The sequence below is a fragment of the Prinia subflava genome (assembly GCF_021018805.1).
Source record: "Prinia subflava isolate CZ2003 ecotype Zambia chromosome W unlocalized genomic scaffold, Cam_Psub_1.2 scaffold_22_NEW, whole genome shotgun sequence".
Taxonomy (NCBI): Eukaryota; Metazoa; Chordata; class Aves; order Passeriformes; family Cisticolidae; genus Prinia; species Prinia subflava.
The window spans coordinates 3,420,198-3,447,899 of NW_026960606.1; the positions used below are offsets into that span (position 1 = coordinate 3,420,198).

Consider the following 27,702-nt stretch of genomic DNA (forward strand, 5'->3'; position numbering starts at 1 on the left):
CCAAATAGGGCTACATTAATAATTTAATTCTCATTAAAGTTATGATACACAATTCTAATATTTAATAAGCAGCAAACTCAGGCTGTCCAAAGCTCTCAAAATCTGCTAGCTTCCCACTCATCCTGGACTTTCTAGCAGGTCTCTTGGCACTTTCTCCTCTGCATGCTTGATTTTCACCACATTTCAAGGGTATTCTCTTAGAAACATTGACATTCCTTGCTTTTTCTCACAGACTTTGTCAATGAAGAACACAAGTTCACTGTAGTGACACAAATTGTCACAATGATTTTTAAATTTATCGTGAGCTGTCACAGTTGGTTTTATGGTAGACGGGGGTGAATGAGGCTCATTTTCCATCTGGAGTTGCTGTCCATCTCTTCCTGTGTTCTGTGATGCTCCTGTCCTGTGTTGGTGGAGCAGAAAGAGAAATGTCTGCTCCAGCAGCTGGTGTGGCAGCCACAGCTTGATCCCAGGAGCCAAATCCTTGGTGGCCGTGCAATTTGTTTGATTTATCTTCTGCAGCTGGCCAAGAAGGTCCTGCTGTCCAGTGTCCTCCCTTGAGCCATGCAGTGTCCCCAGTTCCACCCTGGTGTGCTCCCAGTGCTCCCTGCTCCCTGTGTCTGTTCCTTCCCATACACACACTCCACAAAAATGAAGAGCACCCTGTGAATTACTGTCTTGTCTGCCATGCTGCATGCACCAACTCACCTGTTTGGAAAGCAGCCAGCTTGCATTTATTTTAGCAGATGGGAAAAGCAGGAAACCACTCGGAACAGGCAGAGAAGAAATATTCATTCATTCTTTTGTTCATTGAGGGGCAAACAGCAAAGTGGTGAGCTGAGCTGCAGAGTTCAAATAAGAGTGGGCACGTCTGGCATGGCAAACCCACAGATCCTGATGGCTGGGAAGGGAAAGGTTCTGGGTCTGCACAACAGAGAGTAAATTGGGGCTGTTCCTTAGCCCCTGATGAGCAGGAGTGTGGATCTGTTGGTCACAGCTCAGATGCAGGAGGCTGACAGCCCTGCCTGCAAACTGCAGTTCCCCCAAACCAGGCTCTCACAATTACGGAATTGTTCAGGGAGGAAGAGACTCAGAGATCATCGAGCCCAACCATTTCCCCAGCACTGCCATGTTCACCACTAGAGCGTGTCCCCAGGTGCCACATCTACACTTTACATCTTTTAAATCCCTCCAGGGGCTGTGATTCCCCACGTTGCTGGGCAGCCGATCTCACTGCCCAGCAGCCCTTTTGTTGAAGCAGTGTTTCCTAATACCAAACCTCCACTGAAACAGCATTCTGCTGGTGACACCAGGCTTGGGACAAGGTATTTATGTGCTGGCTCTTCCTGTTTGTTCCCTTATTATTCCCTGCAGATGCAGTGGTAGAGCAGAACACTCCTTGTACTCCTGATCCTTTAATTGAGGCATCAGTCTTCCTTGCTTGCCCTTGGACTTCTTGTTGCAACTTCATTGCTGCCCACCTGCAAAGTCAGTAAATCCTCAATAAGTATCAATCTGAGGCTATACAGGATAGAAGGCTTTCTCTCCACATCAGGAGCTCAAGCCAAGGCAGCAGATGTCCCTGAGAAGTGGATCCAGTTTTCATCTTGGCCCTTCAGTTCCCATTTTTGCACATTGGCACGGTGAGGTCATGGTTTCACATGGTTCCTGTGTTCCACTCTGCATCCCTGAATGGCCAGGGCAGAGCTCATCCAGGACTGTCTGCTGGCAGATGGGTGCCTGGAATAGCTGGGAGATAAGGCTCTCTGCAGAAATCCTGGTGCCATTTCTACAGGGGAAAGAGGAGATGCATTCTTAGCGGCATTTATCAACAAATTTTTGATGTCGTATGTCTTTGTCTTTATTATCCACAAGGATCTAAATGCAGCCTTATCTGGGCTAGTCTTTTCAGAGGATAACAGCCTATTACTGCTAGCAGTTAATTCAATTACTCTTTTAGGTCAAGGGGGAGTGTTCTGTGCTAATATTTTTGGAAGATCTGAAAACAGTTATTCTGTGTGTTGACCCAAAGAGCATATTTCAGAATTTTTCAGCTGATTAAAAAGTTAAGATATTTCTACATATGTTGGAGGAAACATGGTTGAAAGAGCTGTCAGCTTTCAATTTTGATCACAAGACAGTCACTTATTTAAAATATAAAGATATTTCACAATGGAAAGTAGTTTCAAATCAGAAAATAAATCACTATCTAAAATCATCAGAGAAATTTTTTGATGTGGGAATGAAGGTGGAGTGTAGAATTGCATTTTATGGAAATGGTGTGCTCTGGCTCACCCCTGGAAAGTGTATGGTTTATCCCAAGTCTGTAACCTCCCTGCAGTATCGTGTATCTGTAACTCTATTGGCTGAGGAATCTTACTGCGCCTACTTCGAAACTCCCTGTTAAGAGTGCAGGGGGAAGAGGGCTCCTCCTCTCTTTTGCCCTGGTGGTCTCCAGAGACTGCTCTCTCCCCTTCCCTCTCTCCCCTTCCCTCTCTCCCCTTCCCCCTCTCCCTCAGTGACCATGCTGCCTTCCTGGGGTCAAACGCCAAATAAGCCCTCATCTCATCAGCACCTCACCAGCCGTCGAGTCTCATTGCCTACCAGCTCATGAACACCCACGACCTTAGAGCCCAGGGGGCTCCCGGGGAACCCTCCCCGGGGACCCCCCAAAATCAAAATTACAACAGTGGAGCTGTGCAAACCTTAAGAATTAACACAGCATGAAATGTTTTGCCTGAAGTAGATTTCAGCCATATAATTTTGGCTCACTTGGTTCCTGGTTCTCTAATAAGGATTCCATCGAGTGTCTCAGCAGGGACCATGCAGTAGTTGTGAGCGATCCATCCAAAGCAAGGAGCAACTCTGGCCTGGAGAGAAGCCCAGCTATGTGTGAGCTGCTGCAGCTCTCAGTGGAGTTTGTTCCACTGATGCTGAAGGTGTGGCACTGGAAGGGCCATGGTGACCCTCCTGCTCAACACGGGCTTGGCCAAGCCCTGAGATCAGGACTGGGACATTACACTCCTCCTGCAGACTTTGCAAGGAGGGGATTTCTGTTTGCTGCTCAAGGAACAAGCCCCCCTGGCAGGTTTAGGAGTTGGCAGTAATCTGTAGGGGTGTGTGTGCTGCAAGCTTTGATCAGTTTGGGGCTGTTGAGGTGATGTTGGAGCTCCCGTGGGTGCTGCTGGGGTCACAGGCATACGGGATATGTGTGGCATGGGGAACCCTGCAGGGCAGGGGAAATGTTGAGGTGCAGGCTGCAGCTCCCTGTGGAGGTGTTTGTGACTCTCTGCCTTGCACAGCAGTCACAGCAGGAGCTGGGACCTTGGCTTTACCACAAGAAGCATTCCTTAGACATCAGTGGTGAATTTTAAATATTCCTATGATATTTATGCCATAAATAGGAAGTTGCCCTCCCTTTTCCACCAGACACAGAAAAGCACTCACAGGCCATATACTGTTGAATCCCTAAAGCCTCAAGTTCTAATAACTGACTGCAGTCTAATTGAGATCAGCAGTTTGAGAACTCAGTTCAAGAGGTTTGCTTCCCCAAGTGTGAGTTCTTGGACACAGTTACTGCCCATCTCAAAATTATGTTCTATTCATGCATGCCATAAAACGGTCCTTTAATATCAGTTCAGAAATAAGCACAGGAAATAGTTGCCACAGAGGAAATTTATAGAACTGGTTTGAGAACAAAAGAGCAGGTACTGCTTCCCTGTGAGAGTGAAGGAGTTGGGCTGTCCCTGGCAGCCTCTCATTGTCACAGACCCCATCCAGCAGCAGCTTCCAGATGTAATGAGAGTTCATTTTGAGCCTACTTTTTTTTCTGAAAAATCATCTAAAGAAAGTTGTGTCTTTCATGAGGTATTTTTGCTGCTTTGTTTCTTTCAGTTTGAAATAAACTGGTGTGGTGCCTGGGTTTGGTGGTATATTGGGGAGTAAGGAGTGATGCAAAATGGGGAACTCCAGTGTTACAGCGCTTCTCCTGTCTCTCTCTGCGTCTGCCAAGGCACTTAGCAAGCTTATGAGCTAAATATCACTAAAGCTGAAATCACTATAAGAGCTATCACTGCTGAGCTGAATATCACTGATAACTAAGCTTGCTAAGTATTGTCTGTGCCCGAGAGCTTTGCCTGAAGTGCTTAGGCAAGAGGTACTTCACCGTACTCCATATCCAGGAACACCTAAGGCAGCCAGGATCAGACTGAAGCTACCGGGAGAAAACAAAACTCCAGAAATGGCTTGCTGTGGATAAAAATTAAAGAACTGGCTGCTTGTGCTTCCTGTAATATCTGTCTTCATTGTGAAAACTGCAAGTCAGAGTCAACCAGACTTCAAAGTTGGAAGCACACAGCTGCAAGCTGAAAATAAGATTTCTGGGTGATGCAGAAGTGCCAGGGCTGTTTGGTAAGAATAATTCATCAAGATTTTGGCAAAGCTTAATAGTGTGAAAAACGTGAAATGATTAATTCATGTTCTTATGGTAAATTGGAAAACTATAAAATTGTATTGGGTAAAAGTCTATGTTTTACGATACCTTGCAGCAGATGGTGAAACTAACAACCCTGAAAAAGCAGGCGCCACCAATCAGAAAGAGACAATAGGCTTACGGGAAACCGACAGCCTTGTCGAGCACCTGCAGGAGACCCATCGAGATAAGGTGGCAGAAACATCAACGGTTCCTGACTACTCTCTCTCCGGTCATCACCCATATCTCGATCATTCATCAACCATAAGGATCTATAGAAATTGGACATTAACATTTGAACTGAGAAAAGAACTCTTTTCAGCCTGGTCGGGGAAATTCCTGAATTTGTATAGCTAGTCGGGAAACAATGGGAAATATGGGGAAATATTGCCGAGGGCAGAATAAAGTGTATAAAAACCAAGCCCCGAACCGGGCAAATTTGTGAACCATTGGGGAGATAGCAGACAGCCAGGCTCTGTATCTCGCGGTTCACCCTTGACATTTCCCGGGAAAACTATGTCAAGTATCTCCGCTGTTGGTGGGTTTTTGAAATTCTGTGATTTGATCTTTATTAATAAACCAAATTATTATTTTAATTGGAATATCGTATTGGCATTTATAACAATAGTGAAATGGTTTGGATAGACTGTGTTGTCATTAAGAGGTTCTGAGTGTTTTACAACCCCAAAATAGAATTTTTTTTCCAATTAGCTTGTAAGTGGTGTTGTGCTCTGAGTTTATGATGTTGTGCACGTGGCTAACAAAAAAATCACACCTTCAACTGGGAGAAATTAGGAGAAAAACAAAGCAGTGATGAAAAGAAGCAAAGAGATTTTTTACTTTATGTATACCTGAGAGATTTTCATCAGCTGTCTTGAGTAGGAAAATGTTATTACAGCTAAATACCCCACTTTCCTACCCTTCCCTGTCCTACAGGCAGTCACTTGAAGCAAGTTATTTTAGAGAGGGGTTTTGTTTAGACTTGTTCCTGTAAGGAGCTGAAAGCAACTTGATAGCCTAATGTTTTCCCCTAAAAGGAAAAAAAAAAAAAATCCTGCATAACTCTAAACAGCCCCAGGGCCTAGGTAACCTCATTTGTGGCCTTTATTTCCTTTGTATGGGTGAGGAAGGCAGAGGATGAAAGAGGTGCTCAGTGAGCATGGCTGTTCTGTGTCCCGGTGACAGTGGTTAGGTGACAGTGACAGTGGGGAGGCATTGGCTGCTGCTCTCATTGTTCCAAAAAGTCATACTGGGGAGAATGGGTTTTTTCCTCCCCCATGCCAAAGAGAAGCGATTTCCTTCACTTTGTAGGTGCAGGATTTGAGGTGCTCTGATGCTCTCTGTGGCTTGAAGACCTTGTGTGTAGAGACACGACTTCAGTCCTTCCAAAACACTAGCAAAACTAATTTATTGCAAATGAAAGCATCCTGGGGCTCACAGCATGTAAAACTAACCAGACTGGGAAAAGTTAGGGAACTGAGGAAAATTCATGTTTCAGGTAATGACCTGAAAAGTTCATTCAAGGAGTGAATGGATCCATGGAAGTATAATTTTTTTGTGTTAAATTGTGTCATACATACAAGAACAATAGTCCAACAGGAACAGGAGGATTTGTTTTGCCTGGATTTTATTTACCCTATGGTTGCTACAGCCTTTAGCTAGTAGAGCTGAAGCCTCTCTATGTAAAACCAGGGGGAAAGATATTTCCTTACAGCTTTATTAAACTCTGAATTACATCAAAGATTATTCAGTTGGAACTTGAGCCAAGGCCTATGGACAGGGTTGATGTTATGGTTTCTGGCAGTTCTGGATGGGACTGAAATGCAGTTGGACATAAAAGAAAGACACAAACCAGCAGACTGTTTAGCTGGTGTGTTTATATAAAGTAAACATGTTTGAATTTATCTTGAAAAACATCCCTATGCCGGCGGCCATCCTAAAGATCGCTTTCTCTCAGTAAAGCTTACAAGAAGATTTTTTTTTTCCTACTGGCTTGCTGATGGCAAGTTTTTATTGATGTAATTATTATTATTTTATTTGAGCTAAAGAATGTGCTGCAGGATGATATTTAGCAAGCTGAATGTTTTGATTAGGAAACATAATAGTTACTGCAGCTACTTTATATTTACTGCTAAGCAAATTCCTCTTGTATACACAGTTGCTGTGGGTTTGGTCTCCATCAAATTGTGAGGGGAAGAAAAAAGGATTCCTTTTTTTAAAGCTATTGTAGTATTTATTTACCACTTTCATCTGAGAATATACAAGTTCTTTAGCAGTATATTAATGACCTGTGTCCATGACATTTGTAGTCTTATCCCTGTTTTATTGATGGGAATGTAGAGCACCAATGTGTTCTACCCATGAGGATGGGGAATGCATTAGGATGAAAGGGGAAAAAAAATTAGCTGCTGAAATACAAAGCAGAGACAGAGCTGAATGCTGGAGGCTGGCACGATGGTCCCACATGTGCCTTCAGGAAGGTGCCAAGGAAATGCAGATGTGCCCCAGTGCAGATTCCTTCTGTCTGCACTTGAGGACAGCATCCACATGCTGGGGTGGGGCTGAGTGTCTGCCAGGCTCCTCATGTTGTCCTGTGCTCCCGTTCTGAGCTCGGGGGCTTGCTGGTGATCCTGCCCAGCTGAGCTGATGGAAAGCTCTGGATGTGGGCACTGCACAGGGGATGTAAGCAGATCCCAGGCACTGCAGGCAGAGTCTGCACTGAGGGAAATGGCTGAGGGCAAACCATGTCCTCTGCTGCACATGGCACAGCATATCAATTAAACACTGCTTCGGATTTCTGTTCATTCCCTAAAATTTATGGTTTTTCTCCTACTCTGGCATACATGTGACTCTTTCATAAGTGTGGGTTTTATCCCATTGGCAAAGCCATAGCTGATGCCTGGTGATTTCTCCCTCTTCCAAAGTGCTTCTTTATCGAGGATAGAGAGAGAGACGGGAGGACTGATTCACTGATCAGAATTCATTTTTACTGAGATTTCCAAATACTTATATACTATTCTAGTGTCCTAGGGTGTTATAAATGTGTAGCCAATTAAACTATTAAAGAATTTTATTAATAATTTACAAAATAGAATTTAGAAAAAGCTGCAAGCAAAAATCAGTGTCGAGCCCAGAGTTGGCACTGGGTGAACTTAGCTTCGGCCTCTATCGCACCGGAGCTCCCCTGTTCACAAATTCAGTCTCTGTGGAGCCAGTTTATATACAGTTTCTTCGGCTGGACAGGGCATTGCATCATACTTCCTTTGTTTCTTCAATTTCTTTTCCATATTCATGTAGTCTTTTCCTCGCTGCCAGTTGGTTGAATAGGTTTCCAAGGAGAGATGAATACTTTATTTGATTTCAGGGAAATCTGTATTGGGATGCACACCCCGCATGATGGAGGCTAGATCCCTATCGAGTGTTAATCGTTGCATCGTCAGTTGTCAAGTTCATCTCAGGATCGGAGTCACCCTTCTTTCTGTTGCAAATTTTGGTCCTTGCCTGAGTTTTGGGCAAGGCATTTGCAATTCCTGAACATTTTTCTTTATTTCCAAGCCTGAGTGACTTTTACCGTATTCTAAAATGTGAATGATTTTATACCACAGATTACAAACATGAATTGTTTTACATTATATCACACAAACACGAATTATTTCACATCATATATCACATAAGGTGACGTTACGATGTTTGTATCCCCAATCATCTGTTGGGTTTGTCCTGGATATTGCATTCTGTGCCTTTAAGATTGGGTCTGGGAGAAAAGGGGGGAGAAGTGCGCAGTTTGTTTTTAGAGACTGTACTCCCTTCTCCACATTCTGGCCTGGAGTGTTGTTGTCTGCAACACGTACAGTGGCAACAGGCACAGAGAGATTTTTTTTTTTTGTTTTTCTTTTTCATTAGTTTTGCTAGCTGAGGCAGAAGAGCTTCGCTGGACTGTTTCTCTTTGCTTTTCCTGGAATTGTTTGAACCTGCTCTGGACTGGGGACCCGGGGGAGCACCGGGGGCTTGCACCTGAGACCCACCAGGGCCTACCCTGCACAGCAGCTTTTCCCAGCTCCGGAGGGACTGAGAACAGAGTGACCACCTACAAGAGAGACTTTTTCTGAATTTTTCATCTGGTATTGTTCAATTTATTGTGCTGGGGACTGCTCTGCCTGTCAAATAAACAGGTTTTTTCCCACTTCTCTCAGAGGAAGTCTTTCCCGAACCAGTTGAGGGAGGGGCCACATGGGTTTGCTTTCTGGGATGAGGAGAGAGGGACCCTTTGGAGGTTTTCTCCCAAATTTGCCCTAAACCATGATGTTATAAATGCCAATCAGATATTCCAGTTTTAAATAATAATTTGGTTTATTAATAACAAATCAAATTACAGAATTTCGATAACCCACCAACAGCGGAGAAACTTGACAGAGTTTTCCCGGGAAATGTCAAGGGTGAACCGTGAGATACAGGGTCTGGCAGCCTGCTATCTCCCCCAACGGTTCACAAATTCGCCCTGTTTGGGGCTTGGGTTTTATACACTTTATTTAGCCCGTGGCAATATTTCCCCAGATTCACCATTGTTTCCCCACTAACTAAACAAAATTCGGGAGGCTCCCCAACCAAGCAGAAAAGAGTCCTTTTCTTAGTTCAAGTGTTAATGTCCAATTTCAATAGGTCCTTATAGTTGATGAGTGGTCCAGATATCGAGGATGTGACTTGATGGTCCGCGAAGCTGGCACCCAAGGTGTGAGTTGCTGGTGCCAGCTTATCTCCGGGGTCCCCTCCCTGGTGCTTGGGCAGCTGCGGGCTTTCCCGGAAAATCCCTTTGTTCTCTTATGAATGGAGGTGTCAGCGGTCTCGGGGCTGGTTTCGCCGTCTGCTGCAAAGTCTCTTTAAAACATAAACTTCTACCTGATATCACATTATACAACTTTATAAATTTCTAATTTATCATAAAAACATGAATTAACCATCTATGTTTATAACACAGGACATCTAGGAAGTCTAGTAATTTTTTACTGCAATGATTAGGTTGAACATTACCCAGACAAACGTATACATTTTACAACATCTTGCTTGCAGAAGTTTGATTCAATCTTCTTCTCCTGCCTAGGCTGGGTACGGGTATAAAGTCTCTAAAGATCTTACCACATCTTGATTTCTAAATAGAGTAATTTATTTATACAAAAGCACATATCTGAAGGCAGAGAGTTCTAAGAGCGGCCTTATTCTACAACCAGTTACAAACCTAGGCAAAGAAAGTCTGAACAAGAAAATAACTAAAGCATAGAAATCTTAACACACAGAGTTCTAATGAAACAGCAAATAAAGCACTGAATTCCTAACAAACAAAGCTCTAATAAAACTATAGACAGAGCATATAATTCACAGCCTCAGGGTAAAGCAACCTCTTATTACTGTCTGCATTTTCAATCGCTGGGATCACACTAACAGAGAGGAATCGATCACAAATTTCAGACAGGAATCTCAGCCACAGGGATCGTAGTAACAAAAGGAACCCCGAAATTCCAAACCCACACAGAGCCCTCGACCACAGGGAAGCGGACGCAACGGGAAATCCCGAACCGCACAGAGCTCCCGTCCGGGGGATCGCGAGGGCAGTGGGGGCCCGAGCCACGCAGGGTTCCCGAGGGCAATGGGGGCCCGAGCCAAACAGGGTTCCCGTCCGGGGGACCGCGAGGGCAGATGGAGGGTCCGAGCCGCGCAGGGTTCCCATCCGGGGGACCGCGAGGGCAGATGGAGGGTCCGAGCCGTGCAGGGTTCCCGTCCGCGGGATCGCGAGGGCAGTGGGGCCCCGGGGTCCCTCCCCACACAGAGTCCCCGACTGTCCCAACCAGCGCACCGGTAGCAAGTGCTGCAGGGGAAAAGGGGGGACCCCGGGGCCCAGGTCCCTTAGAGCGGGGACCGCGATGTATAATACCTTAAAATCCCATCTTGGCTCCCTGTCAAGGATCGTTCCTCAGGTTGCAGAGAGTGGAGGTTGGATCGATGGATCGAATTGATCAATCAATTGATGCTTCCACCTCCAACCCTGAGGCTTTTTATCCCAAATTGCAAAATGCATATTCATATTTTTTATCTACACACTAACCAATCGAGGTACAATTCTAAAGTTCGTAAAACTACGAAAAACAGTATCAGAACCTACGCACATAACATATCTATTAACACAAAACACTATCTTGCTAGCCTGAAGTTCTATCTTGTTATTGTAAAAAACCTCTATCCTATCATATATGAAAAACTCTGTCTTCCCTACATAAAGTTTATACGAGTTACAAACAGCAGTCTACCCTATTTTTGTTATGTCTTTAAGTTTATACGAGTTACAAACAGCAGTCTACCCTATTTTTGTTATGTCTTTACTCTATCACTAGGCCTGAAGCTGTGTCCTTCTACACTGAACTAGGACTTAGGGCATGCAAAGCTTAAAGCTAAGGGTTAGATTTCTACTTTATGCATTTAAAGCTTTTATATATTCTAATTTTTCTAAAGGCTTTAATTCTATCTCTGTACTTTTCACTCTCTGTGGAGGATCCATGAAAACATGGACTCCGACATCTCCCCCTCCTTGTTTACACATGTAGACTTTCTTAACAGCCTTATTAATCATCTACATTAGTTATAGGTTTGGCTAACTAGGAAAAAAAATCTGTGCTACTAAAAGCAAGCAAAACAAAAGCAAAAGATAACATACAATTGTTCCCCACATCTACTAACAGAAATTCTACATTACTACAGATTCCCACATTAAAATCCCCAAAGTCCAAAGTCTTTTGTGACTGAAGCACACGATGGCAGGTGCAAATCAGAATCTCTGCGCAGTTCACGTCTGCGTGCTTGCTCGTCTGTTCATGGAGTGGTCTGTGTGTTTCTGTGCTCGCTGTCTTCTTCACATTCTATACTAGAATTCACCTGGGCTCAAATCTGCAAAAACACAAGCAAGCCCTTCGCCCCAGGTTAATAGAGGAAGTGTACCTTCAATTTGTCCTGTTTCTAGATTTCTAAACTAAAAAAAAACTTTTCCCTGTGTGTACCGGTATAAAATTGCACTTAAAGAACATCTACTGACTGATGGATATTTTACACTTCTCCATTCTAATGAGTTGACAGCTCCTGTAAATACAGAAAATTGCACCAGCTGGTAGACTGGGCAATATTTATGATTGATGTGAATATTACATAAGTGCACAGGTACTCTAAACAAATGCATAACTCTGTTAAGTACTGACAGAAATCAGGAAAATTCAGGTACAACAATGAAGAACAGGCATAATTGGTGACTTTTAACAATTACATATGTAAAATAAGATAATTACTAATTACTAAAACACTGTGCTTTCATCTCAGAGTCTGCAGACAGCTTTTGGAACCTTTTTTCAGTTTGGACCCAGACCACCTTTCCCGGGCAAGATGCTCAGGTCCACCCTGAAAATTGGTTCAGCTGTCATTTTACAGGGTCAAATTGTCAAGTCAAAATGACTTGAATTTGTTTTTTGAAGCAGAAACCATCTGAGCATTTAGCAGAACATCCATCCAGATAGAGTCAGGGCTTGGCCAAGGCTCGGGCTCTAAACTGGAGTGAGGTCCTTTAATACATTTCTAAAACAAAGATCCTAACAATAGCAATTATGAAATACTTAAACAATTAAAAAATAAAGGAAAGATATTGAAATGACACGTGTCCTTATATAGTTAGAAGAAGGATACTAAAGCACATCAAAAATCCTCTGCAAATAAGGAAAATTAACAAATTCACATCAAATAATTAATATATCAACACTAATCATCCTAGAAAATTGAAATAATACCTTTCTAAACTATCATATACTTATAGCTTACAAAAAGGGAAACTTCACTAAAACAGCTCACAATCAACAATCCCAATGTGGCTTTGTGAAATGCCACTAATAATAGAACCTTTCAAACCTTTCAAACCTTTCATCTTCCTCCATCTACTAATAGGTGTTTTCCAATGTTTCATCATCGCTGTTCCCGTGAAGCATCTTATCTCTAGAACTAATTTAACTTTACAAATAAAATGAGCATATTTTCTTAAAAACAAACAACACAAACTTAATATGAATAAATCTTAACAAAACTCATATGCGATAAAAACCTTAATAGCATATAAACTTAATATTATTTAAATCTTATAAAACTTAAACTTACTAAAACTTAAAAATAACTTAAACTTAACAGAATTTAAACTTAACCTAACATAATTTAATTGAACAATACTTAACCTATACTTAAACTAAACCACACTGACTATACTTAAACTAAACTATACAAAAGTTTATCTTAATATTAACAGTTACTAAAATATAACTTAACTCAAACATACATATATAATAAATGACTCTAATTAAAAGTCCATTTCTATTAAATCCATTTCTATTCTACTCTCCATTGTGATTGTGCTTCATATGGTAATGTATTTCTGTATTAATTAGAGTACAAGTTAGATGTTGTTGTACTTTTTGGTGGTGACTAGTTTCCCTGCAACTGGACTGAAAAGGTCCAGAAAAGATGCTGGACAGAAATTTTCCATATAAAGACAAGCCAGGTCATTGTTACATTGTGTGTCTATGACATCTATCAGGTGATCTAAAAACGTGAAAAATGTCTCTGATGTTCCCTGCTTTATGTCTGGATAAGTCTCTTTTGCGGTTGTTATTGACTGAGTCAACACCAGAGCTTCGCAAGCAGGATCCCCAGTGTCCCCATGATTTAGTGTCTGTAATAAGTTGACACCCTGTCTGTCATCCCTGACTGGCAAAGCCACAAGCAGCTCTTCAGCCAGGGACTCCTGCTGAGCCTCTCTTGGAGGAAGCCTCCATTCAGGCTGAGGTGAAGGGTGTTCTATGTTAGAAGTGACTAAATCTGCTTCCCAGTTTAAGTCTGCTGGGTCTAAAATTGATAAATCTGAGTCACTGTCCGAGCAAGTATTATTTATGTCTGTGTTTTGGTGCATAATAGTCTTATGGTGTCTCTCACGAATGTCCTGTGTAGTTGTTTTAATTTGTTGCCTGCCCTCCCCTGTTCCCCCCTCTTGTTGCAGCGTTGGTATTGTCCCAGGTCTGTGCAGGATCGGGGGGGTCAATGGAGAGTCCGGGCTCCCAGGCACGGGCTCAGGCGCTGGAGGCAGGACGGTGTGGGCTGGCGCAGGCATGACGTCACTCCGCAGCGCTGGTTCTTTTCCGCGGGCAGTACAAACCGCGTGGTCGTGTGATGGCGGCGTGGGTGCTGGCAGCGGCTCCCGCGGTCGCGCTCTTGGGTGGCGGTGTCCGATGGGTTGTGGCGGGTTAGGTGCAGGGTGTCCCGCGCCGTGGTCGGGCGGCGGCAGCGGCGGCTCCCGTAGGATGAGAGCCACGGCTGCCGCCGGACCGTGCAGCGGTGTAAAGGACGGCAGGGTTTTAGTTTGTGAACGATCCATGATCCTTGCGGGGGTGGGCTGCGGCGGGACTCCCGAAGAGTTCGGGTCCTCCCAGCACGGGCTTGTGTGTGGCGGGGGGAGTCCCTCCGCAGCCCGGGTCCGCGGCTGGAGCTGGCAGGGGGGCTCTGGGCATGCCGCAGTCTGCGTTTGTGCTCCCGAGCTCGCGGCTGTGTGCGGTGGAGCTGTATCGTCCTCTGTCCCGCGGCTCCCGGGCCGCGGCATGGGCTCGGCAGCGCGGGGAACAAACCCTTGTTGCTGAGGAACAAACAGAGATTCATCTTTGCCCCCCACCGCCCCTAGAAGCGAATCGCGGTCCCGGGTTACCTCAACAGTTTGCGATGCAGCTTTACCGAATAAAGTAAGTTCTAAGTTTACAGTTTCCATTTGTGATTAGTTAAAAAGTTTTACAGTTTTAAAGTAGCAGTTAAAGTAGCAGTTTTAGAGTAATACCTTCAAATCCTTTCCAGAAACATCATAGCCATTATTCAAAATCAGTAACTTTAAACAATTATAGATGTGGTTTTGTTCTTTAGACAAATTATTCCCCATATTTAGGATTACTCCAGACCATTATTTCGCTAGTAGGCACGGCAGCTTTCCCAGCGTCCTGGAGAAAGCCTTAGAACACCGCCCTTATCCTTCCTTCGGGATACAGATTCTTGCAAAAAAGCCCGCGCGGGGGAATGCTGTTTTCGTCCTAACAGCCGATTCGAGCAGTCGTCTGGAGAGACCTGGCCGTTGCTTATGTATAGCAATGTACGCCGCTCTTAAAACGAGGGGCATCAATTTGCCTAGGCTGGGTACGGGTATAAAGTCTCTAAAGATCTTACCACATCTTGATTTCTAAATAGAGTAATTTATTTATACAAAAGCACATATCTGAAGGCAGAGAGTTCTAAGAGCGGCCTTATTCTACAACCAGTTACAAACCTAGGCAAAGAAAGTCTGAACAAGAAAATAACTAAAGCATAGAAATCTTAACACACAGAGTTCTAATGAAACAGCAAATAAAGCACTGAATTCCTAACAAACAAAGCTCTAATAAAACTATAGACAGAGCATATAATTCACAGCCTCAGGGTAAAGCAACCTCTTATTACTGTCTGCATTTTCAATCGCTGGGATCACACTAACAGAGAGGAATCGATCACAAATTTCAGACAGGAATCTCAGCCACAGGGATCGTAGTAACAAAAGGAACCCCGAAATTCCAAACCCACACAGAGCCCTCGACCACAGGGAAGCGGACGCAACGGGAAATCCCGAACCGCACAGAGCTCCCGTCCGGGGGATCGCGAGGGCAGTGGGGGCCCGAGCCACGCAGGGTTCCCGAGGGCAATGGGGGCCCGAGCCAAACAGGGTTCCCGTCCGGGGGACCGCGAGGGCAGATGGAGGGTCCGAGCCGTGCAGGGTTCCCGTCCGCGGGATCGCGAGGGCAGTGGGGCCCCGGGGTCCCTCCCCACACAGAGTCCCCGACTGTCCCAACCAGCGCACCGGTAGCAAGTGCTGCAGGGGAAAAGGGGGGACCCCGGGGCCCAGGTCCCTTAGAGCGGGGACCGCGATGTATAATACCTTAAAATCCCATCTTGGCTCCCTGTCAAGGATCGTTCCTCAGGTTGCAGAGAGTGGAGGTTGGATCGATGGATCGAATTGATCAATCAATTGATGCTTCCACCTCCAACCCTGAGGCTTTTTATCCCAAATTGCAAAATGCATATTCATATTTTTTATCTACACACTAACCAATCGAGGTACAATTCTAAAGTTCGTAAAACTACGAAAAACAGTATCAGAACCTACGCACATAACATATCTATTAACACAAAACACTATCTTGCTAGCCTGAAGTTCTATCTTGTTATTGTAAAAAACCTCTATCCTATCATATATGAAAAACTCTGTCTTCCCTACATAAAGTTTATACGAGTTACAAACAGCAGTCTACCCTATTTTTGTTATGTCTTTAAGTTTATACGAGTTACAAACAGCAGTCTACCCTATTTTTGTTATGTCTTTACTCTATCACTAGGCCTGAAGCTGTGTCCTTCTACACTGAACTAGGACTTAGGGCATGCAAAGCTTAAAGCTAAGGGTTAGATTTCTACTTTATGCATTTAAAGCTTTTATATATTCTAATTTTTCTAAAGGCTTTAATTCTATCTCTGTACTTTTCACTCTCTGTGGAGGATCCATGAAAACATGGACTCCGACATTCTCCTTAATCTAGACTTCATGTAATCTTCAAAGCTCTGTTTTTTCTTGCCAAGGCATCTTGGTTATAAAACTGACTATGCTAATTAAATCCACAGTACCCTCTATCCCATGTCCACATTTCCCACGTTTCTGGTTTTTTTAATTAGTTTTTACACACTGTAAAATACAAGGAATAATTATAACAATTCATAATATAATGCATAATACATATAAGCCTATTTAAACTAAATTTCCAATCTACCTATTCAGAGCGTGGGGCTGTTTTGCTGGATGCAAAATTATTAAAAGGAAAGGCAGTTCAGGTGCCCAGTGTGCTACATGCCGATTTATCAAGCCCTGCAGCGCCTGCTGAACTTGTAAATTGAGTCGTTTAGGTGATAAAAGGTCTGAATCTCCCTTTAGCAGTTCAAACAAAGGACTTAGCTCTGCATTTGGGATTTCTAATAGGGAGTGCACCCAGCTCTCAAAAGTTTTTTGTGCATCATGTAAGGTGTGAATGTTTGTCTGAATTTGCAGATTTGGGGAGGAAATTGAATGGACTCCAATGCTCCACCCCAAATCCCTCCAAGGAGGGTGTTGCTGACTTACAGCTTTGGTGACAAGGGCTAAGGCTTTCCCAAACATTTGGTTTTGGTTGGCTAACAGGCTATGTCTGAGCACTAGAAACAATTCTCAGTAAATATCATAATATTCAGAAAATCATAATTTATGCTTATTCTTAGTAGCAGTAAGGAACTGCTCCAGAGTAATTTCCAATTATTCAGGTAGACCAAATTTATACTCACACATTAATCGTTGAATTTGTGCATTATTTCTGCTGCATCCCGATGGATCACATTGACAGCAAATACCTCGTCTTTTATGAGATGCACAGTACCACAGTATCTCACATTCAACACACTTGCATTCAACCCAGGTTTGATGACAAACTAAACAAGAGAAGGAGAGAAGCAGTCCTGCATTAAGTTCTCACTCAAAGGCAGTAACTATTTGGCTAGGGTCCATCAAAAAACAATTAAAAAAAAGTGAAAACATTAAAGGGCTTTCTGCAGTCTTCTCAGCAGGGGTGTCATCGCTGGTTCCCCCTTTCCTGTTAAGAACTTGAGACATTGATCCACCAAACTGTTTTTTCTGCTTTCTAGGTTAAAGCCGCATGCTTCAATAATACCTATACAAAATTTGATTGAGTTCTAAAACCCCACTGTGTCAAGAGATCCCACCCCTAAAAAACCAGAGGGACAGACAGCACAAAAGGCTTGACTGTAGTAATTTGCACTAAGTGTTGGATCTTCAGGCTTTGACTATTCCCACCCACCCCTGAGAGTACCTGAGGCACAGCCGTTAATGGCCAATCACTAGGCCATTGGCTTTTTGAGATGTCACACCTGCACCAGTACCAATGAGACCTGTCAAAATTAAGTCTTTGCTTTTTGGAGTCACTTTGCATTAGCATGTGGGACGCTGAGATATAATACATTGTGTCCAGAAAATTTGTGGGGCCCCTGTGGAACCAAACCTGCCTCCCCTCTGTTCAGCTGTCGGGAGTGCAGATAGGGGTACTGCTGGGGAAGGTATGAGTTGGGCGATATTGCCCCCAATCGGTACTACACGGTAGCTGGGGAGTCCAAGTCATGATCTTTATCTCCAGCCGTGTCAGAGTCAATGACTCCTGGCAAAACAAACAGTCCCATTACCGAGGTAGATGATCTACCTATAAGCAAGACGTGGTAACTGGGTACCAAGAGTCCATAGATTTCCTGTAGGGAGACAAAAAACTGACCAATCAGACAACATTACTTTGTTATTGGTTGATATGTACAGTCCTGCACTTCCTGGAGCTGCTGCACATAGGTTGGAGACGGTCTGGTGGATGGGGCTGGGCTGGTTGGAAGCTGAAGGTTGCTCCTTGGTGCTGTGTCAGCTGCTGCATTGGCTGTGGGATTTATGTCTGCACTCGTTGCTGGCCCGTGCTGTGAGATGCTTCCCTGTAAAAGCTGGCCATTCTGGTGAAACTTGAAGCGGCATTGATTAGCAAAATAAAGGCAAAGTCTCTGTCCTTTAGGGCTTTCTTTTTTATCCGTAACCAATTATAATGCATATCCAAAGGGAATAAGTCTGGATCTGTTTCAGGGCTGGGGTTGAAAGGCTCTCTATCACTGTTAGAGTCAATGTCTACATAAGCGATAAGCGTTTGGCGGCTCTGGGGTCACTGGTGGGATACCAGTAGGGCTGTAGGTGGCGACCGGGCTCTATCCCTGGTGTTCGTTGGGGAGGGGGTGTGGACAGGGGACAGGGAGCAGCACCTGGGCAGGTTTTGATTCGGCACAGCAGCCGAGGACCTCTCAGCGGCACCCTCACAGGCTGCCTCACTCCTCCCCTCTTTTTTAATGGCATCCATGACCACCCTCCAAGCAGGAAGCATTCATAGCTCTGGCTCGTGGCCAGGCAGTGTAGCCAGGTCATAGAACTTTACGCCGACCTTGTCCCAGTAGCGGAGAGCAAAAATATCAGAGAACACGCGTGGAAGTGACTTTAAAGTCCTGCTTTACGATGAGGGATTCATGCTTACTCAGAAGAGTGAGCATGGTTTCATTAACATCTCTCTCATCAGACATGTCTTGTCCCATACTTTAGTTCCCCTGGCTCATCTATGACGTCGCAGCGTACAGGCGATTGCGGGCCCAAATGCGGTTCTCTCACCGTCACGATCAGTTCCAGTGGCGTCATTGATTGCTGTCAGCTAGCTGGTCCTTCTCCTCACACAGAGCATCAGTTATGGATGATTGACAGAGAGATGGGAAGACTGATTGACTGATCAGAATTTGTTTTTACTGAGCCTGCAAAGCTATGAGCTGAGGAATCTCACTATCTCTGTTATTAAGGCTTCATTTTTTTAGATGGTGGAAAAGTGTTTCAATTCTTTCTGGTAATGTAATACTTTGAGGTAGCTGGAACTTTCTTTATGCTATATATTTTATCTTGTTGCCATTTAATAGTCTGACCCCATTCAGAAACATTTCAGACTGTGTATCCTTTATGTTATTAATGGCAGTATTGATTTATAAGATCAACTTCAAAAATTACTTGCTGTTTTACAAGAAAACCATCAGAAAGATTAATGTGCTTTCTCTTTGTACATCTACTCTTCTATCTGTTGAAAATGATGATGGAGTCCAATGTCACTGGATTATCCTTGTTCTGAGGAAGGGGGGGTAATTACATCCTGATAAAGGCACATCCTCCGTGCTTTGGGGAGCAGATACCCTGGTGTGGCACTACCTGCAGCTGTGGAGTGATTGCTCACTGCTGTCAGTGCAGACATTGCCTATGGCCAGGCCATAAAAGCATGTTTGGTTTGCTTTTCTCCTAATCTGCATGCGGAATAGATAGAGGTGCTAGGGGAGAATAAAGCAAACATAGGAGGGAACCGTGTTGCTTTTCAGAGCAGGGTGTTATTCTACTGTTTATCAAAGCTGCATGAAATGAGATGAAGTGTTGAGGTTTATGAGAAGCATTGTTTATAAAAGTAAATGTTTTTTTTTCCCACCCTTCTATCACCATGACTAAGATACATTGCACTTTAAAGTTTATTTTCCTTCCTATGAACCTTTCTTCCCCTCCTGTGTTTCCCCCATCCTGACATTATGTAGTTGATTTGATTCTCAGGATTGCTTTCCTCGAGCTCTAACTTGAGTTCATTTTGTTATGTGGTGACCACAGTTATGGATGACGCTCCCCCTGGCACACAGGAGTACATTATGTTACGGCAAGATTCCATCCAATCTGCGGAATTAAAGAAAAAAGAGTCCCCTTTTCGTGCTAAGTGTCACGAAATCTTCTGCTGCCCACTGAAGCAAGTGCACCTCAAAGAGAACACAGAGCCGGAAGGTTTGTGGCACTATGGATCCATGTTCTGTTTGTTTTATTTCTTTCTCCATGTATGTCCCTGGGTGTGCTGTGTGTCCCCAGCCTGTGTTGGTGTGGGAGCGATGCACTCGTGTCCCTTTGCTTGCCTGTCAGTGCCTGGTGCTCCCACAGGACACTGTAACCTGAGCCACTTACAGGATCATTCCAGGAAAGAAGTGATGCTGCTTTTTCTCAAATAGTTTGTTTGTTTCAGCTCTCATCATTACACACTGCCCTTTTTTTGGCTGCCAAAAGCTGCTTGCTACTCAAACGGCATCAATTCCCAGACGGTTCTTTGCAGTAACATTTCTGAAGCTGCACTCTGCTCCATATCTGGCACTCAGACTCAGATTCGGCTTGTCCCTAGCACCTTGCACTCCATAAGGCTTCTGTATAGTGCTAGAGAATGCTCATGGCAGCTGTTCTTGGGTGAAGCAGGATGAAGTTTGTATGTAATGCACGCCTGGTTGGATTTTGGGAAATGAAATGCATGCAGAGCAGAAAAAAATGAGTAGATTGTTTTTCTTTTCATATAAAGCAAAGATATGGTCTGTCCTCATGCTGTGTTTACTGATATGAAATTGCCAATTAGGTATATCTCGTTCTAGTGTACATAAGATTAAGCTATTTGAAATTATATTTCTTAATACTTTCTTCTACTGTTCCTTATGTGTTTTACATTACTGCTTCATATTCCACATGGTAAGCCTTCTACTTTTTGCATAAGCTCCAGTATCTGCCAAGACAAATAATGCTGCTGCTGGTAGAAGTGTTTTAAGATGAAACATTCAGGGCTGGATTTTGCCACAATTGAGTCTGCAGGAACAGCAGAGCGAGCAGGTTGGAGTTCTTATTACAAATTTCTTGCATTATTCTCTCTGATGGGCATCAGTTGCTGAGCTGTCACTATTAGCCCAAAATATTTGTCAATTGCTTTCTTCTGTTGCATTCCCCAAATTTTCCATGAATGTTCTTTGTACCACCTCTGGGAGATTTGTGTCTTTTAAAATAAAAGTATTTTATTAAAATAGCATTTATCATCTCACCAGACATATTAACTCTGGTGCACATTCTGGTTTAAGGCCTAGGGAGAGGTTTCTTGTTTCAGTGATGATGTAACTGAATGTTAAAATCGGGGTTTGAAGAAAGTCCAGTTGTCCTCTCAGTTCTGGGGCTGAATTGATAGAAGTTGTGATTTCATGACTCAGTAAACATAAAGGACAAGTGAATCCTATAGCTTCTGGCTTAGTACATGTCATGGATTTCCTGTCATCTGTCAGGGTTTGTGTTGTTCCTGAGCAAATTCTGAGCCCAGAACTGTTCCTGTCAAGCTCCTCTAGGAAGATGATGGCAGCTGAGCTTTACAGGTGCTCAGCACGTGATACTTGGTGAGCAGGAAGATTCCATAGCCATGAGGCATGAAAGGTGGGCCCCATACCTGGCATCCCTGACTGACATGCGGTATTGTGAATTCTCCATGTGCTGGTGTGAAACTCCAGCAGAAGCCTGTGGTTATTTCAGTGGAACCTACACTAGGAACTGGATTCCTGCAGAAGACTAGCTCTTAACTGGGCTGATAATTTCAGTGAATAAATCACCAGTTTACACCCCAGTGGCCTGTCTAAGAGGGGCAAGGAAAGCAGAGCAATGCTGGGCCTTTTCTCTCCGGAGTCTCCGGGGGACATGGCTGGGGAATTTGGGATCTACTGGGAAAGGCTCGCACAGTGCAAGCTCTGAAGGAAGGCCTGGGGAGCATCAGTGGGGCCATGGTGTTGCCTGGAAGCCAAGAGTTTCTGCTCTTAGGTTCTCCATAGATCAGTAGCGTCTGTCTCCAGCAGCAGCTGTGTTACTCCTTCCTCCATGGCATATGGCACTGGTATTCATTTTCAGGGAAAATGTTTGGTTCTGAGGAAGGCTTGTCATCTTTTATTGCCATGCACAAGGATGAATGTCTCTTCCCTTGTTTGTCCCTCCTGCTCTCCTCCAGGAGCATTGCACTCCTAGACAGGCACAAGAAGCCATGGCCACACCAGCTTGTCCTGCCATCGCCTGAAGGGATGGAATTCAGAGGGGTGTCAGTTTTTGTTGTTTGATTTCTGTGTGTTTCTCTGAAAGATGTTGTCTCTAGCACGGGAAGGAGATTATCTGATCAGGAATCCTTTTAACCTCTGTTGTAGCTCAAATTGCCTAGGCTGCATTTATCTTGTTTTTCAGAATCTGTGAATTGCTTGGCAGTGGTATTGGACCCACTGAAAGACTGATGCGTGTCATCCCCAGTGATTTGTTGGCATGAAGCTTGAAAAATTTTGATTGTGAGGTGATCTGCACTGTGCTTTCCATGCAAACCCTGCCACAGTCCATCGAAGTTAATGGAGTGGCTGAAACAAATCCTAGCAGAAATCCCTTCCAGTGTGAGCCCAGCAGTTAACAGCTCAGTTGTGCTGTTAGGATAAAGGAAAAGGAATGTTTAAACTTGTTACTGTGACATAAATTACACATTTTTGAAGGTACTGGAAAGTATGACAACTAGGGAGCTGTTAGCAAAGTTCTCCAAGTAAAATGTCATAATGGAAGTTCTATGGAAAATTGCAGACTTGGAAGACTCTGTAGAGAGTATAAAAATGCATCTTTTTAATCTGCTGAATAATGGCATGGGAGCAGAGTAAAGCCTGCATGTTTCAAACTTTGCAACTCTTGTTCAGATGATGGATTTCTCTGCACCTTTCAACCACTTTCATACAGGGGGAGTGCTTGAGGAGCCTCACTTCAGGATTTGGACTCCCTAGGCATGTAGGATGACACCAGGTAAAAGATTTTCCAGGCTTTTTGTGGGGGTGTTTGGGGTATGATCTGCTATTTACTGAGAGGTTAAATACCATGTCACACTGGTGACTGAGCCTGGTGGTCCATCATTTCTCATAGCTTGGGCCTATTTCTAAGAGCAAAAGTGGCAATGAGAAAATGAGATCCATGTTTCCTAAATTAATCTGCCTTGGTTTCCTGTTCTTTTCCCCACACCTACTTGCCTGCTTGCAGCATCATCTTAATTCACAACACGCACATGCCTCAAATGCACCTCAGGAAAACAGGTCGAGGGCAGTTCCTTTGGAACCAGCCTGGAGGACACAGAGAAGGTCCTTGGCCCAATAACTGCAGTGACTGGTAGGAGTTGGAGGAAGGAGAACAATAGGAAATCACAACGATGAGATCTCCCCAAATGTGGAAATTTCCACTTGAGCCCTGTGCCCTGAGGGTGATGTTGCCAGCCTGGACTGCAGTTCAGGTGGGGTGCTTCCCTCTGTGGTGCTCTAGGGAACTTGGGACTGTGGTAAAAGCTGAACTGCTGCTTTGTTCTGCATCTTTCCAGCTTTATTTTGTCAAAGTCATTCTACAGTTGACAATGTCATGGGTCTCTCAAAGACAGTAAAACAAGCAGAGCTGACATCCTTACCTGGATGCTGGTCCTCTGGGCATTGGGCATTATTTACAATTCCATCCATGCAGCAGCAAAATAGAGTGTTTTTGTAGCTTCCCTCAAGCCAGGAATACACTGCTAACAGGAGAAGGGCCTTCTGAAGTATATTTTGCAGCTATTTGTTCTCTTAAATAGTTTAAACATAACCTGCTGCTGCTATCTCTATAAAACATGGTTACATAAAAAGGAGTCAGCTCCTGGAAAACTAATTTGAGTTGTATTATTACATCCAGGGAAGGGAATAAAAAGAGAGAAATGTTTTTAAAAAACACCCATTGGTTAGTCACCGTAACACAGTCAAGAGTCTTGGAGTCTTGGACACTTTCCCATAGTTCTGTTTTCATGTGGGATTTTTTTTTGCCTTTTTTTTTTTTTTTTTTTTTTGTAACATTTACTCCCCTTCCAGCCATACATAACCTTTTTACACAGAAAAGCAGACAAGCGTGGCAAAATACGTATTAGGGATGGGGAGAGGGAAATCTGGGATAGCAGCTGGTAATGAGGAAAGGCAGCTTTCCTCCACCAACAGGAAATCTGATTAGATACAAAATGTTAAGGATGCTAATGTGAAACAAGCAGCTTTGTGGTTGCCCTTGCCAATGCCTTGTTCTCTACATCCCTAGCAGTGGAGTAAGGGGCAGAGCCAGTCCTGGGGGTGAGGCAAAGGTAGGATGTTTAAGCACATTGTGTAGAGGTTGCCTCTTCCACCTGCTCTGTGTGCACCGGCACTTTTGTCACCAACAGAAATGTGGAGCCTTTATGTTGTGATACAGAATGTCCCTTTGGTGCTCCAAGCATTGTGTCACCACTGATAGCATTGTTACTTGGCACTCTAATTATATCCTTTTCTTCTAGACTAAATTAGTCCTATTAGCCCTGCTCGATCCTTTAATTATGTTAATGTGTGTGTATTCCTGCATTTTAGAGAAGAGGAAAGAAGAAGGGGAAGGAGAACTGTGTTTGAAATCAGAGAATTGTGAGAGGTTTTTAAACTTTACATATTATTCAGAACTAAAAATGACTTTGTGTTCCAGTGAGGAATAAAAAAGATGAGCCACATGAAACAGGCACAATGTCCAGGACACTCAGAGCAGGCCCACGTGGCAGTGGGACACCAGTAAGGAGGTTCAGCATCTGTGCTGTGGTTCCCTGAGCCTCAGGTTTAACCTGGCCCAGCTGCTGAGGAGGAAGCCCCTGGTTCATGTGCTCACTCACATGATCTTACTGAAACTTCATCCAGGTGATGGCCCTGTGATACTGAACTAACCACATTTCATAAGTGGTTTTCCTCATGTCTTCTCATTTCAGTGGAGTCAAAAGCAAAGACTTGGTGTGCAGTTTGCTCTTGCCATTTAACCCTTTCCTGCTGCAGCTGAGCTGTCTTTCCTGGAGCTGCTCATCCTGGGGAAGGCAGGCAGTCTGCTGTTGAGTGATGCTGGGCCCTGCAGCCCTCTGTGCCTTCCTCAGTGTGGAGCTTTCACCTCACCTTGTTCCCAGGTTCTGGCACTGGCAAGAAGCAGCTGAGCAATGCCTAAGCCTTCTCCAGTACCAAATGAAAGTGAACTCTCAAATCCTGCCTGTCTGGGTCCACATGGAGTTGCTGCAGCTGTGGGCCCATATCTGCAGTGAAGGATGATCTGAAGGGAGGGACAGAGACCAAAAGTCTAAGGTCTGAAGCTGCCACCAGTAGAATGGCTTTTTCCCCCAAAGAGAAACCGTCTTTGACTTGAGTGATTAGCTGATAACCTCCTGTTTCAGGGGGCTGGGAGGCAGTGGTGACACGGCACTCCTGCTTCAGAAGCTCAGTACACCCAGCAGAACAGCTCAGTCCTGGACATGGCTGAACTCTCCTGCCCTGATCCTCCAAAGCCTTTAAGCATGAGATTAACTTTAAACATGAGTGCTCCCAGCAGGGTCACAGGGGTTGGGAGGTATTCAATGAGCTTACCTGAACACAGGCTGGGCCTGGCTTGGGTTCAGGCTCAGACAGTGCAAATCCAGAATGATTCCACCAAAATCCAATATTTACTCAATATTTACTTGTCTGCAAATGAGATCAGAACCCCCTCATATGGTTTAGTTTGAGTTCTTTTCTTACTCCCTCAGCAGTTAATGTGGTCCTCATTGCCACAGATTCATGATTTAACATGCAAGTCATCATAGGAGTCCTGAGCAGCAGAGAAATTTAATGTTTCCCATTATAAAGAGGGAAGAGAAGGATCATCATCATCACCATCACTTGGGCATCTCATCAGGAAAAGTATCAGTAACACTGCCTACTGAATCACCTGAGCACTAGGTACTTAGCTATTATCTTTGGAAGGGTCTGGGGAGATCCTTCTCACTATGTGTACACACAACATTCTGTCGCTGTGAGCCTCGCCAGAAAAGACACACGGAGTCCAGAGTTTGGGGAGATCAGACAGCAGCAGGGAGAAATCCCCTGCTCTGTTTATTACTTCCTATTTTATACTTCTAGCAAGGTGACCATGGATTGGAGAGTGGGCATTCCCACCTCTTACCCACATTGGTCAAGGAGGCTGTCATTCAACCCCCCCTTCTCTTGGAGAAGGAATTCATAACAACGGCAATATTTACAAAACACGATCTCCTGTTTACATTAACGAGCATGAGAAGCTGCACACTTCTACTTTAGTATGAACGCTCAGCAAACTAGGATGATCTCATGGTGACAACATTCAGTCCAGGAAATAGTGTGCAGACCTTGGTCTGTTTGTCACTCAGATCTAAGAATAATGTGGCTGGAGGAAATGAAGGTAAAATGTCAATAATAAAGCTATCTGATAATGAAGTGGCTTATTGAACTGGGTTTTCCTGGTGGTAAAATCCAAAGGTGCAGCTGTAAATGTGAATAGTGTAATTGTTAGCCAAATCTGTACTCTGTAGCATCAGAAAAGTCTAAGTAAGTAATGGCATTAGGAGCAGTTTTAGAACTTTTATTTCAAGATAATGATTTTTGATTCTCAAACTGGACCTGGCCTTACCCCTTAACAGGTCATGGCAACCCAAAAAGAAATGCTATCTCTTACCTTACCTGTGTACCCTTTGAGAGAAATCTTTTATCTGTGCCTTTTGCTATTTTGTTCTAATCTCAAAGTAAATATTCACTGTGAAGACAGTGTCTGGCACTTAGCATAGCTGAAGTAGGACATTTAGATCAAATGAGTCACCCTGATATTCTTTTCTCATCTCATCTTTAAAGGACTCTGAGATCTTCAAAGAGTGTTCCTTGTATGGGGGAAGGCCTTTGTCTTGCTACTTTTCCATCCCATGACTCTCCCAAGAAAGCATCAGACTTTGTTCTTCAATCTCTCCTCATTTTAAATAAGGAGACGTAGTTCTTTATTAATAATGAAGGTTTTTCTTTGTACCTTACTCAGCTACATGGCCCATCATAATTATTGCACAAACCTTTATCAGTGGTAATGTCTGTAGTGTTCAAACACAGAGTGCCTTTGGGTTGGGATCATGACAAATCTTGCATGATGTTCTAGGTTAGGCTGAGTCTGTAAATGAGGAGTTAAACTTCCCAGCTGTCACTGGAGAGTTGCTCCCTTGCCTAAGGTAATCAGGTATAGGAGGACCAAGCCAAATCTGCACAGAGCAGCAGAGATCCTCTGTGCCATGCCTGTGCGCTGGAATTGCTCACCTCGGGGATAATTAGCTCAGATGGGTAATTGTCCATGGTTTCCAGTTACAGGGTTAGCTCAGCCCACACCTAACTCAGGGGTTTCTGCTCTTGATCCCATCAGCAGTGTGCTGGTTTGAAAGCAAAACCAGTGAGACTCCAAGTCAGAAATACAATTTAATAGAGAACAAACAACAAGAAAAATAAAAATAAAATAAAATAAATGCAATAGTACAAAGGACCACTGACAGAGTCAGAATGCAAACCTGACACCCTGTTGGCCAGGGTGTTGGAAGCAGCCCAAAGTAAGTCCTCCCAGAGTGACAGATGTGGCTCCGTTGAAGTAGAGATGATCCTCAAGAAAGGGTCCAGTCGTCCTCTGGGAATCCAGTGGAAACAGGCTATCTTGGTGTTTGGGATTGCTGGTTTTATCCCAGTGGAAAGGCTTTGGCTTCTTCCACTGAGTGGAGCATCTCACAATGGAATGAAGTAATGTTATCAGTCATGTGAGAGGCCTTACATGGCCCATTCACAGGTGATAT

General features: G+C 44.0%; 1 protein-coding gene across 1 annotated transcript in view; it reads left to right on the forward strand.

Moving 5' to 3' along the window:
- The window catches only part of LOC134564843 (uncharacterized), a 171,072-nt gene extending 150,889 nt beyond the window's left edge, over window positions 1–20,183 (forward strand). The window contains exons 2-3 of the mRNA XM_063424064.1: window positions 19,851–20,068; window positions 20,169–20,183. Of these exons, the coding sequence (XP_063280134.1) occupies window positions 19,851–20,068; window positions 20,169–20,183 (233 nt within the window). The remainder of the gene's footprint in view (window positions 1–19,850; window positions 20,069–20,168) is intronic.
- The last annotated feature ends 7,519 nt before the right edge of the window (window positions 20,184–27,702 follow it).